The sequence below is a fragment of the Neolamprologus brichardi genome, chromosome 23 (assembly GCF_056152115.1).
Source record: "Neolamprologus brichardi isolate AB-2024 chromosome 23, ASM5615211v1, whole genome shotgun sequence".
NCBI classification, from domain to species: Eukaryota; Metazoa; Chordata; class Actinopteri; order Cichliformes; family Cichlidae; genus Neolamprologus; species Neolamprologus brichardi.
In genome coordinates this window covers 6,131,449-6,151,463 of record NC_142125.1, presented here as the reverse complement: position 1 = coordinate 6,151,463, position 20,015 = coordinate 6,131,449, and the positions used below count along the sequence as shown (strand labels likewise).

Sequence of the window (20,015 nt, the reverse complement as noted above, 5' to 3'; positions counted from 1 at the left end):
TGCGCGCGCGTTTCAGTTTCCTCCGGGGGGAGGAGGAGGAAAGACGCACGGATGAGTCGCACCTTTGTTGTCCACCGAGCTTCGCGAGGATTAATTCAGGTTGAGGTGCACGCGGGGGAATGCGGTCCCGACGGCGTCTCTTCTGGTGAAGTCAGAAGCAGCGAACACAAGCAACAACTTGTTGCCTCGTTCACGTTCACAGCTGCAATCAGTCCATCCTGACACACGTGCGTTTCCAACATCTGAAACACCCGACGCTTTTGACGGTAACCTTCCGCCCCTTTGTGCACCTGCTCGGGCCACAGAATTAAAACCCCGAGGTGTACATGCGCCCCGAAACCGCTTTAGACCGAGGTTTAATTTTTTCATTATCAGTTAAGCGGAGAAATTGTTAAACTACATCTGATAATAATGTTAAATGAATTGTATGGAAGCAAAATAGATCCCAAGTAACCTCAATTTATAGCATTTGATCACAGCAAGTACCGAATCTGTATCAGTTCATGTTTTATTTCAATAGAGTTGAGTTGACGCGGTTTGAGATCCACTATATGAAGTTAAAGTCATACAAAAACAGGATTAATTCAGACTCCCGCATTTTAAGAGGAGGATAAACTAATCTAAATTTACTTTCTGGGAATTTCAAAAAGGGGAAAAATGAAACCGTGTCAACAATAACCATCTAGAAAATTCTTGTTTTGTTTAATTGACATTCCTTTTGCAGTTTCTTTGTGCAGATGTGTGAATCTGCATGTCCACCTCTTGCACAGGCATATTAATACTAATCACCGATGAGTGACACACAAATATTACAGCACATATTCATGTGTTTGTACATTAAAGGCAATTAAAACCATTGTTTCAATAACAATATGGACCCCTAACCACAGAGCCTTTATTTATTTAAGAAAGTAGTCAAACCAGCGGGTAGCTCTGCATGTTTTGTGCTGGATGCACTTCCTGGTACAATCCTTCGTTTACAGTAAACACCACTATACTAAAGGTTACTAAAAAAGGAATGCCAAAGATTGAAGTTTGGGAGAAAATATCTCAGTTTTAATTTTTAGATGCTAATATTACCAAATAGATTTTTTTTTAATATTTATATATATTAAAAAAAAAAAAAAAGCAACAACAACAAAGTGAATCTTTGACGCCTCTGACAGTCAGTGGTAACTTAAATAGTGTGCCAATCTTTTACTCTTACTATCCAGTGAATGTCCATAGTAACACATGTAATATTCACAGTTTCACTTATGTTAATATGAGTGATCTTAAGTGACAGCTTGGTAAAATGAAGCTGAACAAGTACGTTTTCGTCGTCCTGCATCATCAAACAAACCCATTTTAAAATCAGAAGAACAAACAGTTTAATGTAGAAAAATCTAAAGTATAAATGTCCTTGCTATTCCTAAAATGATGCATATTTCATAGGATTTCTTATAAAACATATTTGAAATTGATTCGTTTCACAAAGAGTTTTGTTTTGTTTTTTATAAATACAAAAAACACTGAAAAAAAAAAAACAAATCAGGCACTTTGATCTCAACATTCATCTGAGAGGATTTTTGGTGACTTTAAAACTTGCAGTTGTCATCAAAGGCTACAGTGACACCTGAACGAGGCTCCCTTTACATGAATTTAAAAACACTATGACAATACCATCCAAGACAACAGAGTTCAGTGCGGGAATGAAATCATTTCCACGTCCTTTGTAGATCACAAGGAAAAGCCGCATCAGTCCTCTCGGCATCTAAAGCTCAGTTGCGGGACCCCATTCCATATCGTCCGCATCGTCAAATTCATCCTCAGAGCTGTCGCTGCCCTGGATCTGTGTGCGTCTGAACTGGACTGCTTGGTGGTGATGTGCGAGCCTGTACGGGAGAAGAACAGATGGGTCAAAAATCAGCGCACAGCCTCAGTCTGGCGTTACTCCATGAACCCCATAAACCCGCAGACGGCTCAAGAAGACTTACACGATGAATTGCGGGGCTTTCTTTTCCTCATCTCTGGGCTCTTCCTCTCTCGAGCGAGCCTGTAACAGAGGATATAAAACAGTGACTTCTCACAATTATTTAGTCTTAAGAGACTATTTTAAGAGATGGATTTTAAAATCCACATAAGCCTTTCCGAACCAGTTAATACATTGAGGATTTGTCCTAGTCTCTGTATTCATGATGATAAACAGGCTGTAAACCTCTTCAAAAACAGTAACCACACTTACTATAATCTTTATACTGAATTTAAAATGAGGTTGTTATATGTGTGCCAATTCGGCATCACCTCCATAGCCAGGAAGAATTTATGATAAGGTACCAAAAATGAGGGTGAAAAAAGAAAAAATTATTAAAAAGGTAAATGTGAATTTAATTTAGGAGCTTTGCATTTAAAAAGTTGGAAATAAAACAGACTACAAATTTTCATAACTTTCTCCTTGAAAACACCTCCAGAACTTTCTGTGTCAACTAAACATAGTCACGTTCTTTTAAACAAGAAGTAGACAAACAAGAAAAACCAATGAACCTTGAGTTTTTCGGGGGTTTTTAAAGGATGCAACACCTTCAGTTAAGAAAACCTGAGGGAATTTTGTAATCGATTACAGATTGTTTAAAGGAAACAAATGCTCAGCTCTGGAAATTCATCATTCACCACAGCATGTCATCTGACCAGGCCTGTATTATTATTATTTCCTTTTATCCTCTGAACTTGTCTGAATACTCTGCATTGAATCATATCTGTTATTAACCTCTGTCTCTCTTCCACAGCATGTCTTTATCCTGTCTTCCTTCTCTCACCCCAACCGGTCGCAGCAGATGGCCGCCCCTCCCTGAGCCTGGTTCTGCCGGAGGTTTCTTCCTGTTAAAGGGAGTTTTTCCTTTCCACTGTCGCCAAAGTGCTTGCTCATAGGGGGTCATATGATTGTTGGGTTTTTCTCTGTATCTATGAAGCGCCTTGAGGCGACTTTTGTTGGGATTTGGCGCTATATAAATAAAATTGAATTGAATTGAATACTGTATTACTCAGATGTATTAATACACATTGTCCTGGGATTTATTAAATTGTGCACATTCTTAGGAACAGAAAAATCCAAAACAAAATAAAACATTGGCACACTCTGGATGATGTTTTTTTTTTTTTTTTAATTAATTACTTTTTTAAACTAAATCTGTTTAGTCTTAGTTGACGTCCTTAAATGTCCCTCATTTTAAATTCAAGTTTCGTTAAACTTGAGTAAAAGCTAGAAGTAATACTTAATTTTGTTTTATCGTTTCAAAAATTAAATTAATCTTTTGTTATCAAAACTGTCTGTTGTTAAGTGAAGGACTGAAACACAGCTGGTTTTAAATAAAAGGATAAAAAAAAAAAGAAGTGGTATCCAGTAACTGCTTTAATGAGGGCACAAACCTGCTCTAATCTGTCTTCGATAGCAGACAGGCTGGCGTGTTGGAAGCTCTCCGGCTCCTCCTCTGTGTATGAAGGCTCGTCCACTGAGTACTGACTTGTGGGGTCGGGGGCTCTAAAATCTGGCGGTCCTTCAGACGGAGCGGCGTGTGAAGCTACATCAAGAGCGCTGAAATCTGAGTCTGTAAAACTGCGATGAGAGGCATCTTCCTCCTCGGCATCGCTCCGCGGCGGGCTGTAATTCGCCTGACGAGGTGACCTGGGTTCAGGTACGTGCATTATTGGCGGGACTTCTCTGACTCCGTACGCGTCATCGCTTTCCTCGGGTTCTATCGAGGGGCTGTGGTGTTCAAACGCTGGCTCGGATGATCGAGCTAAAGCAGCTCCAGCTACCCTGGAGCCCCCGGGGACCTTGGCTGTATTCTGACCAGGGTAAGCCTCCTCGAGTTCCTCGTTGTCAGTGTAGGCGTCATCTGTGAAGCCCTCTCCATCGGTGTCCTCCAGGTCGCTAGCAGCACTGAGGTAGTCAGTCTGGTTCTGGTCCAAAGCATCCAAATCTTGTTCTCCACCACTCTCCAACTGTGCACACAGAGAAATCAAACAGCTTTAGTTATTAGTGTTTAACTAACTTTACAATAAATAATCAATGGAAAAAATATTAATTAAAACAATTTGTTTTGTAAAATATATCACCACTATATCAAACTCTGTATTAAAGAGGGAAGAAACTGCGGGTGCTGCACGCTCTTATGATACCATAATCTGCTTTATTCTCATTTTTGACTAACGAAACCATAAAGTAAGAAGTGAACTTCAGAAAAAGACGTAAAACTCTAGACCATAGGTGTCAAACTCTGGCCCGCGGGCCAAATTTGGCCCGCAGCCTAATTACATTTGGCCCGCGAAGCCATACCAAATTACTATTAGATCTGGCCTACTGGTATTATACAGCTTTAGATGTAGGCTGCCGGGGGATTCCCATGATGCATTGAGTTTTTCCTTTCCAGTCACCTTTCTCACTCACTATGTGTTAACAGACCTCTCTGCATTGAATCATATCTGTTATTAACCTCTGTCTCTCTTCCACAGCATGTCTTTTATCCTGTCTTCCTTCTCTCACCCCAACCGGTCGCAGCAGATGGCCCCGCCCCTCCCTGAGCCTGGTTCTGCCGGAGGTTTCTTCCTGTTAAAGGGAGTTTTTCCTTTCCACTGTCGCCAAAGTGCTTGCTCATAGGGGGTCATATGATTGTTGGGTTTTTCTCTGTATCTATGAAGCGCCTTGAGGCGACTTTTGTTGGGATTTGGCGCTATATAAATAAAATTGAATTGAATTGAATTGAATATCTATATTGTTTAGTATTAAGCTTTGCTTGTTCCATATTCAGTTTTCCAGCAAAACTTATTTGAGTCCATAAGAAAAGATTCATTCTTATATCTGGAGGAAGATTTTTTTTCAATAAATATTAATGTTAGCCCGCAACTTTGTTCCAGTTTTGAATTTTGGCCCACTGTGTATTTGAGTTTGACACCCCTGCTCTAGACCATAAACTCATCAGGAAAGCATTTACACAGGTTAGCAGTCAGAGAAGCCAGAGGGTCATTTTCTCACAGACTTCCATAGAACTGCATGTCTTTTTGCAGCTAGTGTACCCCAGCAAAGATGGCCTGTCCATCTTTTATGTACAGTCTTTGGGACCACGCAGAGTGCTATGCTTCATTTTGTTTTTGTAGCCGAGAATTTTTTTAAAGCTGGTTCAATCACACCAGCATCACAAACTCATCATCATAAGCTTTGTTTTTAATTACAGGTGCAATTTTTGTTTTTCTTTTTGCAGATTTCTAGAATTTCACGTTGGCTCGCTTTTTGGTCAATAACGAACTGTAGTTCAAACTACTGTTTCTTGTGGCTTAATATGCGTGTAAATTAACTAATAATCAGGTTTATGGATCATTTGAGCCACACAGCACTTGGATTAATAAACAGAAAGATGTAAAACTACATCATGAGAGTCGGTGCTCTCATTAGATTGCTATAAGAACTAAAGCAATAAATTAAGAAAAAAAACAACAACCAAAAAACACCACATCGATCTGTATATAAAATAATATCTCATAATCGCTTTAGTGTACAGATGTGTGTGTGAAGAGAAGCCGTGTGTTGTACCGTGACTTCAGACACCCAGACGGGTTTGGTCTGCTCGTGGCGAATCTTATTCTTTAGACTTTCATACCAAGAGTGGGAGCTGGGATCCAAGTCCACTCGAGCTGAAGGGGGAAAAACAAAAAAATAAATCAAAAGAAGTAAACATTTTAACTTGTACCAGCAGACAGAGAAAAATTTATTTCCTCATAGATGTACTGGAAAAAGCTTTAAGTGTTAAAATTACCCGAGAAAAGGTGGCTGCAGTGTTTTCTCATTTTGATGGCCTGTGAGTAAAGGCGTCTGGAGCTCTTGCTGGATTTGGGGCTGTACCTCTGCCTCATGGTCTTGACATCCTTGCGGTTGTGAGGGTCTAAGAACAAAACCATGGGGTGGTACTGGATGTAGTTGAGCCTTTCCACTGCAGTGGGAGTGATATCCAGCAGAGGGTGCTTATCCTGGGAAGAGAGAGGGAAAAAAATCAAAGAGGAAATACCAAAGACACAGCTGCTGTTATTGTGTGTGTATATATATATTTATATTTATATTTCTTCATACATTCTTATATATTTCTATACTGTGTATTTTGTTGTACAGTTATTTTATTTTCAACTTTAATTTATATATTTTATCTTATTCTTTCCCAGTTAAATTTACCCTTCGTTCTAATTTGTGTTGTACAGTTATCTCATTCTTAACTTAATTTTTATATTTTATTTTATTTTATTCCTTCCTGGTTAAATTTACCCTTTTTTATTTTCATATTTATTTCCTATCTTATTCATAGCCTTCTCTTTTTTTCTTTAGGTCACGAGCAGTTGTCCAAGCATTTCACTGCATATCGTACTGTGTATGACTGTGTATGTGACAAATAAAAAATTTGAATTTGAATTTTGAAAACATGACTGTAAACAAATGTAATGTTACTGCTCACCTTCTCTGCTATTCTCCTCACAGTGTCCAATTTAATAACTGTGGAGCCGCCATCTGCACTTCCACTGCGAGGAACCATCTCTGTAGAAATATAACAACACCCCCAAAATATTTAATATAAAATAGAAGATGAGGAGAAAAAGTGAAAAAGGAGGGAAATAATACTCAAGAATAAAAAAGGGGTATCAAAACTGCCCAAAACAAACCAACCTGCCACTTCATAATCATCAGGCATCTCTCGTGCCAGCTTCTCCATGGCAATGTCATTAAGAGGTCCCAGAATAACAATTGGCCGCTTGAAATTAGCTGGAGAAAAACCAGTAAACGTTGTTAAACCTGGACCTTTATGCATGAAACAAAGTATCTGTGTGAGGGTATAAATGCCAACCTTCTCTGAGCAGGACTCTCTCATAAGCTGGGAATTTGCCCTGAATGGTGAGCTGCAGCAGGTCTTCGCGACTCCGTCGCATGTTCTTCTCGTTCTTCTTATTCCCTCGGAGCCCCCGTAATTTCCAGAATTCGGCTCTCGGTCCGGATGCCTGCCTCTCTCCGGTCGCCCGCTGTGCCTTCTCGATGTTGGCCATCTTCTCTGCCCTGCAGGAAAAGACGGCAGATGCAAAAACTGAAACAGTCCTCGTGGACGCAAATAGATCTTCATCTGCTTATCGTTTCCTTTCTCCTTACTTGATCTGATTTGGGATAGTGCCCTTGTCCATCTCGTGCAGGTCATTCCCCATGCGGATAGCCAACCAGTTGCCTATCTTTCCACGATGCATTGTGTCCACCACTCTGAACACCTCTCCTCTGGTGAAGCCCAGACCAATGGGGTTATCGGGGTCATGGTCAAAATGTGTGCGGATGTAGAAGTTGTCTCCCAGGTTGGACTTGAGGATCTTTTTGTAAACTGAAGATAGACGAAATACGATTTTGTGACTTGTGACACAACAGAAGTAATCTCGGTGTCATATTAAGGTTTTGCTCTTCACTTACTGTCCATCTTATGCTGCGTGGAGATTTCCACCCGTTCTCCTGTCCTGAGCTCAAGGAGGAAGTTGGCAGCTTCTTCTCGTGTGAAATGGCCAAAATCAACTTTATTAACCTGAAAAGAAGAAGAAGAACAGGGATGAACTTGGACTCTGGTCTTTTTCTGTCATATTTAAAATATTAAAAAAAAATGGACAGGTGTCAAATAACAATGTAAATGTACAGCTAGGGGCATAAGGTTTTGGACAGTGGTACATATTATGGTTTTACTCTGTACATATGACATGACGACGGCGATGACAACAACAACTATAGAAATGCAAATGAGCATAAATATCTCATTTAAACTAAAGAGTTTTTCTAAACTGGACAAGACGCTGTTAATCTATGCCGCCATAACCACTTCCATATAAGGTGTGCAAACAAAGGTCACCTGCATGATCTGGTCTCCCTCCTTCATCCCGTTTTCATACGCAGGGCTGTGTGGCTGGACTCCGCCTACAAAGATCCCAACATCGTTGCCTCCCACGAGTCTAAGACCCAAACTGCTCTCCTTTATAAATGACACTGTCTTCACATCTGAGCTGTACCTAAAGGGGAAACCGAAGGAATCAGATTACTGTTGCTATGACGCTAAGACACGGGGCAACGCTTTAAGCAAATGCGGCACTCACCCTGGAATAGATGATGGGTATGAATCTGGAGGCAGGGAATAGAGGGGCTCTTCTTCAGGTTTGGCTGGAAGAAATGCAGAGATGGTTAGACGCCTAAAAGATGTCAACTCATAAGAAAGGTTTGTTTATTTCAACCCACAGATCGAAAACTTATTTATGCTAATCATGCTACACATCCTGAGCCTTACAGTAGATGGGCGGGTTGTCCTTGACTGAAATCCCAGACCTGATGGTGCCGTTTCCATTTGCAGCACGAGGAGCACTTTGAGGTGGAGAAAACAGAAATCAGTAATATTGGTTATTTAAGAGAAAATACATTTCGGGCTGCCATATTTCAATCTGATTGTAATGAATTAATTCCTGATGTACCTGCAGTAACTGTTCCCCCGCTCAGAGCTGCCAGACCTCCTAAGATGTGAAAGCTCATCTGACTCAGAGGAATCTGGTTTTTAAAAAAAATATGAAAAGTTTAAGCAGGGAGACTTCAGTTTGTGAGGATTTTCTTTGGTTGTGGTGCTCTAATGCTTTTATCTAAAACAGAGAGAAAGAGAGGTTGAAGATGAAGCAAAAAAGTAATCAGCTGACCATCTGGAGGCGGTCTAGCGGGCGACGGGGCTCGATGAGGAGGTTCCTGCTTTACAGGCACTGAAGTAGGCACTCTGAGAGAAGAATGGGGGGAAAACTGAATTAAATTTCAGCCGTCATCTTGTTAAATGTTCCCTAAACATACGATGAGAAACGCAAAAGCCATAAATTGACGGTCAAGTTAGTGCCTGTTAGTTATATCGAAATCTCGTGTGGTTTTCTAAGTCGGCAGTTTGAATATTATGTGATGCAATCACTGCAGGAAGTCATGTAATGAGCCCCCGTGTGCACAAAGCACGTTACTATCAGGCAACAGTTGTGTTTGCGGTAAGCATAAAAACCTGTCGGACATCCTCTCGGTGTGATTTCCCGCAGCTCATAGTGAAGCTGTAACTTGCATTTCTCATATTTTCACTTTCTCTTTCTACAGTTGCAGCTTTAAATTATTTCTAGCCTTTGCTAAAAGTGGAATAAATAAGTACTGTGCAAAAGTCTCGTATCACCACTTATTTCATGACATTTTTCTTGGAAAATGGAAAATGGGGATAGGGGGCAGGGATAGCTCAGTAGGTAGGGTGGTTGCCCCATGATCGGAAGGTCGGGGGTTCGACTCCACTGAACAGCTACCCTGAGGTACCCCTGAGCAAGGTACCGTCCCTACACGCTGATCCCCGGGCGCTGCATTGGTGGCTGCCCACTGCTTCACTGGGTGAATGGGTTAAATGCAGAGGAGTAATTTCCCTACGGGGACTAACGCATACACATTTACATTTACAATGGTTGAGGTAATTTACTGAAATGTGCAAACATACATGGAAATACAGTAAATAAGGCAAAAAAAAAGTTAAAATATGATTGAAAATTGGTTCTTTGCATTGCACTAGTTCTGGATGCTTCATAGGTCGGTGTTAAGTGGCTTAACAAATCAAAACCTTCCTCTGAAAATGGACAGGTACAAGGACTGGACTGAAAACTCTTCAGAAAGACTAGAGAAGTGCTCGAGACTGCTTAAAAAACAAAAAATACAAATAGAAAGCTCAAGACTTTTGCGCAATATAGCGGCATTAACCATCATCTTCAACTTTTGTGAATATAAATATTATTATATTAAAATGTTGTGGCGTTACAAAGGTGTCAGAGGTGCATCAATGCTAACAATGTCTCTGTTGATATGTGGTTGCTTAGCAACATCAAGAAATATCTGGTACAGATAAGCTTCAGGGGCCTAAGACATACCTGTGTGTCGAGTTTGGTCGCTTAAATTCCTGATCACGTAGGAGTTCATACTCAGACATGTGTGAGCTTTTATATTAGGATAGTAAACATAAACAAAACTGACAAACAAAATAAAATAATATTAATTTGGAAAGAGTCGGCTGCAGTGTTTATTTTTAGAAGCAGTTTATTAAACTGAGGGGTTTCATGTAGGAACCATTTTCCTTCGGAACAACAAGGGAAGCTGTAGGTACCGAAGGAAGTGACATTAACGTGACATTAAAGCACGATCCCCTCGTGTGTGCTTCCTTCTGACACAGTGATGTGGTCAGTGGGTGTAGCTCCCTTAGAGAGAAATCAGTTCCTATATGAAACTGATCTGATCTTCTTTTTCCTTTTTTTGTGAGTAACCAGATGATGATTTCTGGGAAGTTTTTCAAGTGTATCTTTTGCTATGTTGAACAAAACGAGGCATTAAGTTCCATTATAATCAAAAGAAGGTGGATATAAATAAATAAAAATAAATACGTGGAGAAGCATGAAGCACTTGAGGCACGACTCATGCGTTTGATGAGACAGTCAAAGTGGAAGGCGTCTCTCACCTGTATCTATTTCTGGCTGCTGAGTTTTTACTGCCGATGGATTCCCTCTTGGGGACTGCCGCGTAACTGGCCTCGGATTCAGAGTCCGAATTCGCTGTGGAGATCAATAAGTCAACACTGTCTTTATGGAAAGTTTTATTATTTGTTAGATGACTCATGCGTCCTTTTAGATTCCAGGACTCCCACTGCTCACTACAAAACACACACCTTTCTGTGGTGGATTGCTGGCAATGCTCCATTTTGGTGGTTCCACCTCTGGCTGCAGGGAAACATCTGGCAGGACCCTGGAAGAGAAGAGAGGGAGGTGGGAGTGAGGGAGGAGGAAGACAACAAATCTCAGTTACGTTTGGCGACGGGGACCAGCGGCTAATAGACGATTATTGATGAGAGGATGAGACTAAAATATTGAATATTCACCTTATTCTGTTTGAGGGAAGCTCTCTCTTTGGCGGTAAACTGCTTTGTGACTGATTGAAATTAGCCACTCTATTAAGTTTAGCTATTAGCTACGTGATTGTGATGCTCACTGTGAGATTCAAACATGCTGTATAACACATGCACAGTACGCAAAAATTTGAAAGACTTGATTTGAGTCTTAGGGAATTATTCTACGATATGATTGTTGCTGCAACGAGTGTCCTAGATTTAATCAACACTTCAGCCACATATAGGAGAGGACATGTTCAGTTTTATTTTATTGGTCAACAAAATTAAAGCACAGATTCTGTACACAGTCAAAAACAGAAAAATCAGACAAAATAAAAAGAAATTTCAAAATGAGACAAAGCACAAAATGAAAATCAAATTTAAACAACTCAAAGAGCAAAGGTTAGGTAGTTTAACATTAAAAATAAAAAATATATATGATTAACTAAGTTTAACAACCAGAGAGCCACAGAGTCTGCTCAGTTTCCGGTCCGTGAGATCTTGTTGGGTTTCAGGTAGGTGTGGGGGTTTCATGTGTACCTGTATCTGCTGAGAGAGTCCTGACTGTATGTGGTGCTACGCCTCTGAGGAGGCTCAGAGAAGCCATCCGACTCGGAGTCAGAATCTGAGGAGAAAGAAAAGTGTTTACAGATTAATTTTATTCATATTTTGTTTTTAATTTAAACAGTAAACAACATATTTACTTCTGATTAATCTGCAGCTTTTCCATTGTGTGTTTACGTTCCCGAGACACCTCAAATCTCCACAATTCAAAATCCAGTATCTTTAATGCTCATGTGTGGAATCACATTTGTACAACTGTTTTCAGATACTACAGTTTCTTTATTACCCAACATTATTTATGATTATTGCATCTGTCGTCTCTCCTTTCTTGGAAAATGGAAAATGAGACGATTGAATGAAGAGTTATACATAATGTTTTCCACCTTTATGCTTTGATCTACTCACTTATAAATAATGCTTTCAAAAATATTTACATGAATATTATTCTTTAGCCATCATTTCCTTCTATATTTGAAGTGTATTGCAATAATCATCCCTCAGCCTCTGCAGTGTTACATGCATTCATACGTGCACTGCTGGATTAATCCTCTTTTACTCTTCTACATTCATTCACTTACAAGCCATCTTATGTTTTCATGTGCATCTTTCATATTCTGCTCTGGCCTTAGCTTCATCTCACTGCTGACACGTGGTCATAAGCAAACATTAAAAGATAAAGTAAATATTTCCAAGGAGGTGTGAGACAAAATCCGGGATGTGTACATCACAAGGAGACTGGATTGTTTGCGTGTTTTTGCGCGGACCTGGAGGCGGGCCTCTCACAGGTGAGTTGACCCTCCTTGGTGGATCTTGGCGAACAACGATGGGGGAAGATGCCCGGCCTGAGTAACGATCAGGCAGAACTCTGCAGAGACAAGAAAGGGTTTTGGGCGTGAATGAATAATTGTTTACCAAAATAACTGATGATGCAAATTATGGCTTCTGTTTTTGAATATTTCTCTGCAAGTGATCTCGGTGCTTTTGTTGTTTATTCCTGCAACTGGATAAAGAAACGTCCGTACTTGTATCTACTGTCCAGACGAGGGCCATCTCTGCGTGGGGGTAGGGAACCTTCGGGGTCAGAGTCTGACTCCGACACCGGCCTGCGAGGGCGTGAGGAAGTGGAGGAGGCGGGTGCAGTCCAGTTGAGAGCAACAGGAGAGGATTTGGGGTTGGGGAGGGTAGAGACGCCCGACAGAGATCTGCTCAAAGAGTAAAAGCAAAAATAATGTCGCATACAGTTTTAACTGCATTTAATATGTAGTAATGTATATATACTTTAATAAAATAAACCTAGATCATTTTAATGATATCATCCGTGTGAACTGACTTGTATTTGTTGGTTTGGTCCAGGCTGTCCCTGTCCCTCTCTCTCCTGACTGGAGGAGGAGGAGGAGATGCACTGTGGTCGGACTCAGATTCAGACGGAGCTGAATAAACAATCAACAGTTAGAAAACCAGAAAATCAGTGCTGGTTTGAGTACAAGCATCTTTGTGCTTCTGCACAAAAAAATAAATAAAATAAAATAAAGTAATTCTCTCCAGGACTGACCTCGCCGAGGAGCGTAGGCTTTTACAGGTGGCCGGGATAAGGTGGAGCGCACAGGCGATTGATCCCGAGACTTTGGCAGTGGAGGTTCAGCTTTTGTTCTGTGTGAGAAATAAAAGATTTCTTCAGTGCTTTTCGATCAAATCCAATAAAAGATTAACGTTTTTTGTGCATTACATCGGTGGACTTAGTTTTTACTAGGTGGGCTGACAGGGTCAAGTCTGTACCTGCGTGTCCGCCTCTCTTTGGCGGTTAGACGTGTCCTGTGGGCTCGAACGTCCTCATCAATGTCTGAAATTTCTGATGGGACACAGAAACAGAAAATGTATCAACTTTTCAAGCTATACAGGGGGGTGTTTGCAAGATAGTCTTGAATTAATTCATCTGAGCCTGTAGCCCAAAAGCATGAGGGACATTACAGGATCAGACCGACTTCACAGGACTTTGATTTCACCCATGAAATAAGTAGAAGCTGCTTCACCGTTTTGATTTCTCCACCTTTCCCTTCTGTTTGATTCCCTTACCATCCAGCTCTGAGCTGCTGTCTTTGCGACGTTCATAATCGCTGTTCTGGGGGCTGTCCTCCACTTCTGGGATGCTGACCAGGAATCTACGGTCATCCCTGAGGACCGTCATGGTCAGTTTGCCTCTACTCTTCTCCACCAGGTGCTTGGTCTCCAGCAGGGATAGGTTCTCTGTTGTCATGCCATTGATCTGCTCACAGATACAAATTTGATTAAGACAAACTGAAGATTAATAATGAAATCTTCCAGTCCTGTAGAATAGTTGTAGCTTAAAAATACTCCAAGACAAGTGAAATATTACCTTGAGAATGAGGTCGCCCTCCTGCAGGGTGCCTTCCCTTGCAGCTAGGCCAGTTTCTGTCATGTGCTTGATAAAGATCTGACTGCCCAGTTTCAGTCCATACTCTGCAGAAAAAATAAAGCCAGAAATACTGAAATAAGCACTTTAAAAAAGATGAGCTGAGCAGATTCTTTTTGTCTAAAAAGCTTTGCTTCTTCACAAACAAAAAAGGTTTCCCTTCGCTCTCATCCCTGAAATCTTACCATCTGTGGTTTTCTTTTTAATCAAAGTAGTTCTGATGGGTTTTTCTGACACATTTTTGAGCGGCAGCCTCTTGTACCCCGATGAAATCAACGGCGCCGCGTTCGCGAGCCCGTTGCGTTCGGGTGTGGGGCTTCGGCGCGTGTAACGGTCGTTGGTGCGATAACGGTCATCGGCGCGATAGCGGTCATCATCACGGTTGCGGCTGGTGTCCATGTTGTCACTCCCATCGGAGTGGCGTCGTTGCCGTCTCGGAGGGTCCGCATCCAGCAAGTTGGAGTGCGAGGCTGCCCGAGTGGGTCTGGTGGATGAGGTTGCTGGGATCTGGATCTTACGAGGACGTTTCACTGTCTGGGAAAGACGCAGAAGACGCCCATCAGAAAGAAACCCAAGATTGGAAGCCACTTGGCACGAATTAAATAAGGCTCGGTGCGCACTTACTATGTTTGCAGTCTTGCCGCAAGACTTCAGGGTCTGAATGGTGTAGTTAGAATGGACGTTGTCCATTGGTTCGCCATTGACCATGACAATTTGGTCTTTGGTGCTGCAGAAGTACAAGTATACACAGGCAGCCAGGTGTTCATTCAACAGTCAAATCTTAAAGAGGTCTCTACACTTAAAAGCAAAAGGCCTCCGACTTACAACAGCCGTCCCATGGCTGGTCCATTTGGCAGCACATCTGACACCAGAATTGACGTGTCCCCATCGGGCTGCGGCTTGTCCCTGCCTCCTGATATTGCAAAACCAAATCCTAGTTTGGAATCCTGCCATTTAGAAAGAAAATGATGGTCAGTAAAGAGTGCAGGGAAGTAGGTTGGTGGATGAGCATGAGTGGGAGATACAGTAGAGAGATAGGAGGAGGAAAGAACACATTCCAGTGTCGCCAACAATGAGGGAGGACAGCGAAGAGCTGGCTGGTGCCGTGGGGTGCAGCAGGGTGTGTCACTGAATTCCTGACGGAGCCTGTGCTGTGAAACTAAGAGGACTTGAACACGGTCCCTCAGAAACCACAACGAAACACACTTTCCACATGTGTATTTGTTTAGCCACAGACTAGAATCTCCATGTTAAACTTAATTTAGCCGACTGATTATTTCATGTCGATTAAACAACTAGAAAAGTAAAACACGCTAGCGGTTTCACCATACCACCTCACATATATATCTCAATTATTCAATTAAACAACAACGACAAACAAACAAACAAAAAAAAATCACTTACTTTGTTTAGTGTTATTGTATGTTGCTCCCATATTGTTATCTCCTCCATGCCTGGTTTCTGAGGGAAAAAAAACACAATAAGAAAAATAATCTTTTTTTATAGCAATTGACAATAATAAATCATGATTAATTAACTCATAATCAACATATAGTCCAGGTCCTTACAGAGAGGACAGCTGAGCCTGAGTGGAAGACAGAATGTGCCAATACATGAACCTGATCTCAACATGCTCTCACCTGTTGCAATCCTGCCTGACCAGTATGGAGGAGGGGCTACCTGGTATGTGTGTGCATGTTTTTAACCACCTTTACACCACAGACTCCAACCAACAACTGGAAAAACTTTATCAAGTTACAATATTTAGCTTATTGTTTCAAATAAGAGCTTTCCATCCTGGCATCTGAGATAAGGAACAAGTGGCAGACATGGCTGTTTGGCCGAGTACCTCGGGATGAACGAAACTGTAGAGCAACTGGTGACAAGGAACTATTAGATTCTTCTGGGAGGGATTTATATCAGTGAAAAAAGACGACCTTTGACTTACAGGAACATGGCAACATGCCTAACGTGATTTGCATTAAAAAAAAACAACAACAAAAAAAAACCAAGCCAACACTGCAGCCTGGCCGTGGACTATATTTCATACACCGAGGACGACGCTTGCTAAGCTACAGCCAGAACGAGTAAAGCCTGATACTCAAGTCAGACACACAGTGGTGTAGTGTTGCTTAGACTTAGAGTTTGTTTAAACACTGTGAACAGGGCACACGACAAGTACAAGGCCCTGACGCACATTAGTGCTCAAAGTACAGCAACATCAGCCGAGCACCCAACGTCCAGTCACACCCAAACACATAACCTAATTATACAATTTCGTTTTTCAAATTAGGTTACACAAAAAAACAATATCTCACAAATGATCACCAGGAAAACCTTAAACTCGCAGGTGTACAATGTCTAACCTGGGAACAGCAGGCCTCTTGTTTGACCTGGTTAATCATAAACTGGAGAAGGTAAAAAAAACAAAATACAAGTACTGACATTAGTATTCAAACAAAAGCTGGTCATGACTTTTTTCTGATTTGATGATAAGGTAGACTGAAACAGCAGCTGAAGTAGTTACGTTTTTTTATTCTTTTTTAAAATCTGCTGTAGATTCGTTGCATTTATAGATTCAAAGCTGCAAGTGACACAGAAAGGTCACTTAAGTGCCAGTTTTCAAACAAAGCAACTTTTTTGAGGAGTCCGTGAATAGGCTTGATGAGTAGTTGGAGTATATGCCTTTATGGAAATCACATCAGCAACAAAGTATACAAAACAACTTAATGTAGAAGGACACTGAGCTGCCGGGAAGGTCTACGCTCACAGAGCTCATTTACAGCTCACTGACTTTACAACCAGTTAAAATTTAACTTTGGATGTAGGTCACGATGTCGAAGCAATGAGCTGCATGTGAAACTGCAGATAAAGATCGCATCGTTACAGATCAGAGAAAGATGAGATGTAAATATGAGCATCGTCCATATTCCAAAAGAAAATTGATTATTTACAAAAACAAACGACAGCCGACAGTGATTTGTTATCTGCTAATAAACGCCTGATCCAAGGCTGCCAAGCCTGCAGCTGCACTCCTTTAGGACACTCCTCCATCTTCAGGTCATCATTTTTCCAGCTTCAAACAACATTAATCTAAGGGAGCTAATGCACATCACTAATGACTTGTGTCCTTACATTTCTGTAAATCTTTAACAGTTATGCTTTTTTCACACTAAAGGGAAGCATAACTAAGTCCATAAACGCTTCGTTTATTTTCATCTGCACTCACCATGTGATCTTTGAACCTGACTTCCATTTCCTACTGGGATTTCTACCCTGAACAAAACACCTGCTGCCTCCAGCGCTCAGCAAACAGCCAGCTCTTTATATCCCATATGGAGCCGGCAACAGAAAAACAATCACAGATCCAGTAATCTCAGGTTACTTCGCCCGCCAGTGAGCTCTGCGTGGATGGTGGCTGAAACCAGATCCTCGTGCTGAAATTGGTTGTAATATGACCAGCTGGGGTGTTTCTCTCACACCGGGCAGAGAGACTGAAAGACCTCACCTGGAAAGCGCTCCTCCCCTTTGAGTCTTTGCCCACTCTAAGAGTCATTCTAGTGTCCTTAAATAAACACGGCTTTTAAGGTGGATCTGCCCTGCCTTAAACCCACCAGAACTGGGGAGAACTGGGAAGCACCTTAAATATGTCAGGTAGGGGAATCACTCCCTTGCGTTTTTGTATAGCTTTGAACATTCAAGCTAAGAACTAGAAAGCTCAACGTTTTTTCATTTCAAGGCAGAAAAATATCATTTAGCTCTAAATAACAGACAGTCACTGATTGGTCGGGAGTTTTTAACGGTGTGTTCACATGACTGTTAATGTTATTGCACATACAGTAATTGAAATCAGTCTATTATGGTTAAATAAATTAGACTGAAATTAAGAAAGCGTTTGTTTGTTTTCACAAACCAGTTCCCGGGGCAGTAAAAAAATTAATTCCTCTATGTGGGAAAAACCTTGTTTCAGTGGAATTTTGCAAGTCAAATCTCTGCATATTTTATGCAAAGTTTTAGACATGTCTCCTTCAACACGTCATATCTCTGGATCCATGAACAAACAATCCTCCTATTGTCTTTTTACAAAATAATTATTTTAGACGCTGGTGGACGACTGAGACTAAAACATATTAATACTACTGTAAGGTTTAGGCTTAGTTTGAATATCAAAAGAGCTTAAGAGGTTTAAACTAATTATAAGAAAAGGTCTAAATACAAACAGTTAAAGGGGGAAAAATATGTCTCTAAAAGCTACTTTTAGTTCCAATTAAGACACAAAATTGTAAATGTGTGTTACAGAAAGGGCTCCTCCTCATAAATAAAAATAAACAATGACATGACAAGTCTGTTCTGTCAGTTATGGCTCTATCACAGCAACTTTCACAGGGTTGTATGGGAAGAATCATAGATTCGTATGATATGATGGTGGCTAGCTACATTTCTAACCGTCTCCATGTTAATCTGTCCACAATAAAACAGGAAGAAGTTTAAGGAGGTCGCTTAGGAGTACGCTTCCTGAGAAGATCACACCAAGAGCATGATGTGTACTTCTGAAAGAAAAGCCCTAATAAAGAGCAGCTTTGTTTCCTCCAAACTGTGAAGCATAACAGAAGGAGCCTCGGGGTTCAGGCCTTCTTTTTATACCTTCGGGTGTGGGCTCGGTGAAGGAGCAAAAAAACAAAACAAAACTGTGTCACAAGGAAATCAGTGACAGAGGGATTAAAAATAGAAGAGAAACGACGCTTTAATGTTCAGAATCTTTGACCTTACTGAGATCACCTAACGAGGCCCGTCCTATAAATATATCCCAGATTCTTTGAAGTGAAAATTAATTCCTTCTTACGCCGAACTGTGGAAAAAGCCTGCTATGGAGCACACGTAGATAAACAAAGGTTTTACAAGTCACTCGCGTACTTTTTGCCAAGTTGAACTGTCACCGAATCAGTGTGTTCAATAAAGAATACATTTTCCACAACTTTGACACATTTGATGAACAAGACATGAAGAAATTCTGCTGATTTAAAACACTTCACAAACCTTTTCTTTAACTGTAAAACAAAACCTTTCAACTAACTGTTCAACATAAATAAAGAAAACAAAAATAAAATTCTGTGGGTTCAAATTGAGCACTACCACCTACCACTGGAAGAGTGGGGGTGGGAAGTTCTCTTAAAGCTGAAGTTAATGTAAAGCTGCTTGGTTACTGTAACAGAAAAAGGAACTACAAATAAAATTACTACTATCCATTCACTTACAGGCACCACCAGCAGTGGCGGAGGCTCCGGAGGCACAGAGCCCAAGTGCTTCAGCCGTTTGAGTCGCTCTGTCAACTTCATAATGATAACAGTGCTGACCCACTCGTTCACAGACACCAAAGATCTCCAGCTGTCTGCAAATCTGCAAATAATCCTGTCTGTGTCTCAGTCACACATGGTCACTGATGCAGGTCTGCAAGCCTCTTCACGACAAACATTAATTTGCCATAAAAGAAAAACTAAGAAAAATTAAAAATAAATAAAAGTAGCAACTGTCATCCCTCTGCTTCCAATGGAGTCACGTGAAGATCGCTCCATAGGTCCGTCTGCCCAATAGTTTCCTTCGTGACAGGCTCATAAAGTCAAACAGGTCCACTTGCTCCCGCTGTCAGTGGTATGTGCGCGTCTTACTTTCCCACAAGGCAGGAGCAGATCCCAGGCTACCGCCTGAGTTTCTGTCTGCTCGGTGCCATGGTTACATCGGAGGAATGAGAGCACTGGCCTGTTAATAATTGACGGGGTGTTTGCAGCACTATGGATCTCCCAGCTTCGTGTAAGTGTCCTGATGTGCCTACACAGGCTGTTTCTCGGGATCAGGAAATGGCAACAGAGAGCCCGATGTTATCTCTGTTCCATGGTTAACATTTACATATGCCCCACAGCATGGGCGTGTTGTAGCCTTTTTTCCAGTGTTCAGTGTGACATGTACCCAAATCATTGAGGAGGAAGGGGGACAAAGAGGAGGTGAAGCTACTAGAAAACACTATCCAACAGCTTATTACTTCCTAAATCCCTCATCCACAG

The 20,015-nt window shown here is 41.2% G+C and overlaps 1 protein-coding gene across 2 annotated transcripts; it reads right to left on the bottom strand.

Annotated features, from left to right (window-relative positions):
* Nucleotides 1–1,154: 1,154 nt before the first annotated feature.
* tjp3 (tight junction protein 3) lies at nucleotides 1,155–19,454 on the bottom strand. 2 transcript variants are annotated; one of them, XM_087835937.1, is made up of 30 exons: nucleotides 19,212–19,454; nucleotides 15,361–15,417; nucleotides 14,782–14,903; nucleotides 14,581–14,683; nucleotides 14,142–14,490; nucleotides 13,900–14,003; nucleotides 13,599–13,788; nucleotides 13,302–13,374; nucleotides 13,078–13,175; nucleotides 12,856–12,955; nucleotides 12,548–12,727; nucleotides 12,290–12,390; nucleotides 11,502–11,586; nucleotides 10,743–10,819; nucleotides 10,536–10,629; nucleotides 8,719–8,792; nucleotides 8,503–8,575; nucleotides 8,322–8,395; nucleotides 8,134–8,197; nucleotides 7,893–8,049; nucleotides 7,466–7,574; nucleotides 7,160–7,379; nucleotides 6,864–7,069; nucleotides 6,686–6,781; nucleotides 6,477–6,556; nucleotides 5,790–6,000; nucleotides 5,567–5,667; nucleotides 3,406–3,981; nucleotides 1,977–2,035; nucleotides 1,155–1,874 (listed from the first exon to the last, which is right to left on the bottom strand). In XM_087835937.1, the coding sequence occupies exons 1-30, from the start codon at nucleotides 19,290–19,292 to the stop codon at nucleotides 1,754–1,756; spliced, it is 4,035 nt and encodes a 1,344-aa protein (XP_087692063.1). In that variant the 5' UTR covers nucleotides 19,293–19,454; the 3' UTR covers nucleotides 1,155–1,753. The 2 variants fall into 2 exon arrangements, with proteins under 2 accessions (XP_087692063.1, XP_087692064.1); XM_087835938.1 differs by lacking the exon at nucleotides 19,212–19,454 and adding an exon at nucleotides 17,186–17,649.
* Between the last annotated feature and the right edge of the window lie 561 nt (nucleotides 19,455–20,015).

What these genes read in the sequence shown, in the direction of transcription:
- tjp3 (XM_087835937.1), bottom strand. Translation starts at nt 19,292, where the DNA reads ATGAAGTTGACAGAGCGACTCAAACGGCTGAAGCACTTGGGCTCTGTG. An exon ending in TAAAAAGAAAACCACAGATG is followed by an intron (nt 14,004 to 14,141) that starts GTAAGATTTCAG and finishes TTTTTTCTGCAG; the next exon opens with AGTATGGACTGAAACTGGGC. An exon ending in CAGCAGCTCAGAGCTGGATG is followed by an intron (nt 13,375 to 13,598) that starts GTAAGGGAATCA and finishes GTGTCCCATCAG; the next exon opens with AAATTTCAGACATTGATGAG.